Source organism: Arachis hypogaea, chromosome 4, assembly GCF_003086295.3.
Source record: "Arachis hypogaea cultivar Tifrunner chromosome 4, arahy.Tifrunner.gnm2.J5K5, whole genome shotgun sequence".
Lineage (NCBI taxonomy): Eukaryota > Viridiplantae > Streptophyta > Magnoliopsida > Fabales > Fabaceae > Arachis > Arachis hypogaea.
In genome coordinates this window covers 51,336,943-51,342,938 of record NC_092039.1, presented here as the reverse complement: position 1 = coordinate 51,342,938, position 5,996 = coordinate 51,336,943, and the positions used below count along the sequence as shown (strand labels likewise).

At 33.3% G+C, this 5,996-nt stretch overlaps 1 protein-coding gene across 2 annotated transcripts; it reads right to left on the bottom strand.

Annotated features, from left to right (window-relative positions):
* Nucleotides 1-2,601: 2,601 nt before the first annotated feature.
* Nucleotides 2,602-4,867, bottom strand: LOC112796746 (uncharacterized). Of its 2 annotated transcripts, XM_025839336.3 has the most exons (5): nt 4,374-4,810; nt 4,171-4,258; nt 3,638-3,708; nt 3,309-3,365; nt 2,602-3,113 (listed from the first exon to the last, which is right to left on the bottom strand). In XM_025839336.3, the coding sequence occupies exons 1-5, from the start codon at nt 4,470-4,472 to the stop codon at nt 2,892-2,894; spliced, it is 537 nt and encodes a 178-aa protein (XP_025695121.1). In that variant the 5' UTR covers nt 4,473-4,810; the 3' UTR covers nt 2,602-2,891. The 2 variants fall into 2 exon arrangements, with proteins under 2 accessions (XP_025695121.1, XP_025695123.1); XM_025839338.3 differs by lacking the exon at nt 3,309-3,365 and having other exon boundaries at nt 4,374-4,867.
* Between the last annotated feature and the right edge of the window lie 1,129 nt (nt 4,868-5,996).

Sequence of the window (5,996 nt, the reverse complement as noted above, 5' to 3'; positions counted from 1 at the left end):
CTAACATCACTATTAACCCAGCTATAAACATCACCCTCATCAATAGCAACTACTTCTTTCTTCGCCATTCACAAAGGAACAAAGCAAACCAACAAACGAAAACAAAACGCAGGAACGGTCCACTAACCTTTCTTAGACATGATGAGTCCCCTCGAAGCAAGTACAATGACATACAAAACAACGAATTCAAAACAGTCAGTTGAAAAGACAACTTCAACTTCCAAGACACCCACTACTCCCCATTTGCTAAGCCATAACCAACACAAAAAGAAAACCAGACAAAACGCATAACAAAAAGCCCAACAAGATACCAGCCCACAAAAAAAAACATTTTGAGCTTGGGGGCTCTATTATAGCCTCACAACGCAAAGCTCCAGCAACAAAACAAAAAGCTCAAACCTATTTTTCTTAACAGGCCAAGCTTCGGGGCTGTGATCCATACCGAAATACTCGGTTACTGGAGCTTTGACTGACCTCATCCATACCAGAAAAACAAGATATTCGGCCTTTGCCAACTTACGTAGTTTTGAATAAGTCACCCCACCAACCGAGTTTAGCTGAATCTTCTAACGGTACTAATATATGAGGACTAAACATAAAGGAGATCTCCCTAACAGATCCCCTAGTAAAGCTCGGTGAAACGGCCAAATCACTTAACCTCCCCATCTATATAAGACGCGTCCTAACCCCTCTAAAGGACAATTGAATTACTCTCATTCTGGCAATGAAGAGAAACATTTTAGTCCACCCTCAAAATATCTATCTTTATTCTTTTTCTTTTAACACTACTTATAACTACAAATATTACTGACTTGAGCGTCGGAGTCCTTTTTGCAGGTTCCACGCCGACCTCACACTGATTCTGGAGAGAACGTCCCGAGTTGCGAAGAATCATCTCACTTGACCGAAGACGGGCTATAACTCGGAAGCCATACTCCAAAACAGAACACAACTCAACAATTTGTTTGTGTAGAAATAAAATAGAACAGTGACACGAAATCTTAGACAAATACATATTATTTTTTTTCAAAAATAAATAATATTTAACCTCAGATATTAAACTAGAAATATGTTTTAAATTCCTTTTTCCATTAACTATTTTCTCATGAATAAATTAATAAAAGATAAACCCTTTTGCTCTTCTTTTTTTGGTCAGGAACCCTTTTGCTCTTTTGGTGGTGTAAGTTTTTACCCGCGTCTCTTCTAATTTTTCTCTGTCTTTCGTTTTCCCGTCTTGATTTTTCTGTGTCTGAAGTTTCCTTCACTCTTTTATTTTTTGGACAGGAAGTTTCCTTCTCTCTCAAATGAAAACAAAGAACAAAAATAGTTGGGCTAAACTATCATAGCACTTTAGGAATGATAAAGCCCAATTGCAACAAATGATTAGCATTTTTATAAATCAGCAAAAATTTAACTCCCAGGCCCTAAAAGCCTAAAAAACCAAAAAAAGTGTGAAGAAACTGTTATAGTTCTAATTTCTAAATAGTTTAAAAAACCTAGTCCAAAAAAAAAAGTTGGAAAACCAACCACAAGATTTCTCTCATTTAATGAGTTCGATTACATAAATCAAATGAATAAAAAATAATATATGTATATATATATAGAGGGAGATAAATTCTATCAATTCTCCACAAAATAACATATAAAATTATATGTTAATTTTTAATTAGATGATAACTTAAATTTAATTACTAACTATACTAATAACTTGAATTATTTCAATTTAATTAGTTTTAATATCTTAACTATAGTATGACTATTTTTTAATTTAATTATTTTTTAAAATAAATAATTATATAATTTCTTAAATTATTAACAACCAAACTCCTTTTCTTTCACATCATTCTTTTTAAAAAAAAATTCTGTTATGCCATAATTTTAAGTATTTTGTCATTCCTTACTTTTTTATTTTTTTTGTAACTTTATTGCCTCCTAAACATCATCGTCATCGTGACAAGCAGCGTTGACATCGTAAATGTATATTAAACAACTTTTCATAAATTTGGTCAGATTAATCTAATGAGACCTTTGAACTTGTAATTGTTGATAACAACCTAGATATATTGTAATAATTTTTATGATGTATGCTAATTTTCGTTCATACATTTGTACATAAATTATCGTTCTCTATTTATCGGCAGTTTAATTTGCAAAATAAATAATGTAATTTATAAAGACAACACTGAAATCGGCACAGCTTGTCACGACGACAGCGGTGAGAGAAATTTTTTTCAAAAAGAATAATTTAAAGAAAAAAGTTTAATTATTAATATTTTAAGAAATTATATAATAAACTATTTTAAATAAGAACTTAATTATAAAATAATTCTATTATAATTAAGATATTAACTCTAATTAAATTAAAATAACTCAAGTTATTAGTATAATTAGTAATCAATTAAGATATCATTGAATTTAAAATTGATACATTATAAAAAGTAAATAACATGTTATTTTAGGAAAGTTTGTACAACGTGCAAGATTTTTTTTTTTTTTTCACGGATAAACGTTTTTCTTTCCACCAATTTTGACCCAAAAATATCTTGACAATAAACCAATCATACTTCTTTGAACAAGACACTTCCCCGTAAAATGCATAAGTTTGAAACAAAATTTTCTATCACAGTATAGCATAAGCTTACAAAATTGTAAAGGAACAAAGATCCCTTTTCTCAATTCAAGGTCAATGGACATCCTCATCACTAGATCACCCCAAAAGGAACAAACAAAAATCACTGAATCCCTTTATCCGGGTAATCATAATTCTAACCAAGTCCATAACAGTTTCCTCTTCCCCTCTACCTAAGGGAGAAGGTGTCATTTACAATCAGAAAAAAGAGAAACAACACCTACAATTCAACAAATAAGAACTAATTGCAACATCCCCTGATTTATACAAAGTTAAGGCTAGCTGGTGCTTGAAAATGTGACCCTGTTTTATCCATCATGCTTGTATCCAAACGCATCCTTTTAGCTTCCTTTTTCGCGCACGGGGATTCATCAAACTCGAACATCGACGAAGAAGGCATGGAGCAATACATGGTAGGAGACTTGAATCCTTCAAGCATTTCCATGAACATGGACTGCAAATCTTCAAGCCCACACTCCTTCTCCTAAAACACATGTATGAATGATTACAAGTGTTAAATCTTTCCACCAAATGTGAACATGGCACTCATTTCGTACCTTTTAAACTTTGATTTGACTCGACCCTAATACTTAAACTCTTGTTTTCTATGCTTAAATGTTTAACTACTCTAAACCCGATTAAAAAGGTAGGAATGAGTGAAGGTGGTTTCGAACCATACCTCTTGTCTCACTTGGGCCATAAGGGACACCATTTCTTCCACAAATTCAAAAAATCCCTAAATTCAAAGATCATGCACAATAGTCTTTCAGTAACATTTATATAATATAAGAGTTTTAATTAAAAAGCCAACCTTTTTCGGTCGATATTAACAAACTTTTTTAAATTATCCTTTCTATCTTAAATTTTAAATCATAAATCTTAAATTATAAACCTCAAATCATAAACCTTTAATTGACTAATTAAAAGTTGGTTCCATAAGCTTATCCTAAATATAATGTGCAACAAGAAAGAAGCAGATTTGAAAATAGAATTTGTGAAACTACTGACCTCATCCTCTTCCTCCTCAGGATCATACAACCCAGCATCGTACATCGTTCTTTTCTTTTGATCAGACAATACTGCACCAACAAAACAAAAAAAACCCAAGGTTCAATGGTCATATTCACTCCAAACACACCCAAAAAATGGAAATAATTAAAATTAAATAAAACAAAAGGAAGCTAGAACTCTTAAAAGGCATAAATTCCAAGAGGCATGCATAACAACAATAGTAATAATGTTTACCTTTAAAACCAGAACTTTCAACAATTGAGGTACAAATATCTAGGGTTCATATTGCAAAAAATTAACTATGGCGTTTCATATTCTTTAAGTAACTGTCTTTGCTACGAAAATATGTATCATAACTGATATTACATAAGCTACCTAAGTCCCTTCTTGCAGGGACAGAAAGGTTCAGATCCAAGGGTGGCACAGCATATGAAACTCTAAATTTGATTGGATAAATATGTAACAAAATTAAGCTCTAAATAATAATAATAATAATAATAATAGGGATGAAGATTGAAAACTCCGGTTACCTGAATAAGCTTCTTGAATTTGTTGGAACTTGCGCTTGGCTTCCCCTAGCAAAGAAGGATTTTTTGTCCACCTATCTGGATGCCATTGCTATGCATTATTCAACCCAAAAGATAAACACAAAGGAAAACGCATGAGCATGCACCTCATTCCGAAAATCCATTAAAGGTTAATTAATTAAGAATCAAAAGACAGGGACACCAACCATAGCAAGCTTCCTGTAAGCACGCTTTATCTCTTGAAACGAAGAATCAGAACTCACACCAAGAATTCTATAGTAACATTCTCTCTCACCACTCTCCATTATTATTGATCCAATTTCAAACTCAACAGATTTTCTTTCCAAATTTACTCGAACGGAAGAAAGTGGCTTGTTTGGTTGGGAAGTGATTGCGGGAGAAGGTTTAAAAATATCTCCGAAGCGAGAGACGCTTTTGGAATGTGATTCGGGAAAGCGAGTGGTGACTATTATTGCTCCTGGAATGTTCGTGAAGCTATGTAGCAGGTAGATATTTTTGCGGACTTGCGTATTGTGTGGTTACAACTTGGAAGATATTTTCGTACATTTCGGAGCCACGATATTTTTCATACACAGGGGCTCGCTTTTCCAAACTTGCCTTCTCTCTCCGTTTCTCCATTCGTAAACTGGGACCCATTCACCCATATATAGTTATCAGTTACTTTCCTTTTTCTAACCACATGTATGTAATAGTGTAGGCCAATTTTATGGTTATTTAAAGGGGCTGCTACACATACAAGTAAAAAGGCCGTACAAGTTTTACAAGTTATCAGCCCAAACTTCATTAACACGCGCATTAACTCATTTTGAATGGAGGGTAATTACACGCGCCCCACTCAAACGGTTCCTCTTCTTCTTCTTCTTCGTCTTCGTCTTCGTCTTCTTCTTCTTCCTCTTCCTCTTCCTCTTCCTCTTCTTCTTCTTCGTTTTTTTTCGATTTTCATGGTTTCTAAAATTCTTCTTCTTCTTCTTGCTGCACGTTCTTCTTCCTCTTACTCTTCTTCTTCTCCTTTTCTTTCGTTTCTGCACGTTCTTCTTCTTCTTCTTCTTCTTCTTCTTCTTCTTCTTCTTCTTCTTCTTCTTCTTCTTCATTTACGTCTTTTCTCCATATTTTCTCTTTTTTTTTTCGATTTTTCATGGTAAAATCATTTTTGAAGAAGAAGAAGCAGCAGAAGATGAGGAGGAGAAAGAGAAAGAGTTCTGAATTATGCATAAGATGTACTTCAACAAATTTTGGGTGTATTTTTTTAAATCCTTTGGGTGTATTTTCTGTAACCCTTTGGGTGTATTCCTAAAATCGTTTGGGTGAATTCTTGTAACCGTTTGGGTGTATTTTCTGTAATCCTTTGGGTGCATTTCTGTAATTATTTGGGTGTATTTGAGTGATAACTGACTGATATCTATGGGTGTATCTGACTCATATCTATGGGTGTATCTTATTGATATCTATGGGTGTATTTTTCATTTCAGAAAAAATGGCAAGCATTACAGAAATACACCCAAACGATTACATAAAATACACCCAAGAGATTACAGAAATACACCCAAACGATTACATAAAATACACCCAAGAGATTACAGAAATACACCCAAACGGTTACAGGAATTCACTCAAACGATTATAGAAATACACCCAAAAGACTACAGAAAATACACCCAAAGGATTTAAGAAATACACCCAAAATCATGCATAATTCGGAACTCTTTCTCTTTCTCCTCCTCATCTTCTACTACTTCTTCTTCTTCAAAAACGATTTCAGAGCTTGATGTCAAAAAACAATAAAAATTGAGAATAACGAAAAAAGAAAA

Coding starts and splice junctions, on each gene's coding strand:
- LOC112796746 (XM_025839336.3), bottom strand. CDS start 4,472: ATGGAGAGTGGTGAGAGAGAATGTTACTATAGAATTCTTGGTGTGAGT. Junction 3,709..4,170: donor AATTCAAGAAGCTTATTCAG/GTAACCGGAGTT, acceptor TTGTTGGTGCAG/TATTGTCTGATCAAAAGAAA. Junction 3,366..3,637: donor CTGAGGAGGAAGAGGATGAG/GTCAGTAGTTTC, acceptor CTTTGAATTTAG/GGATTTTTTGAATTTGTGGA.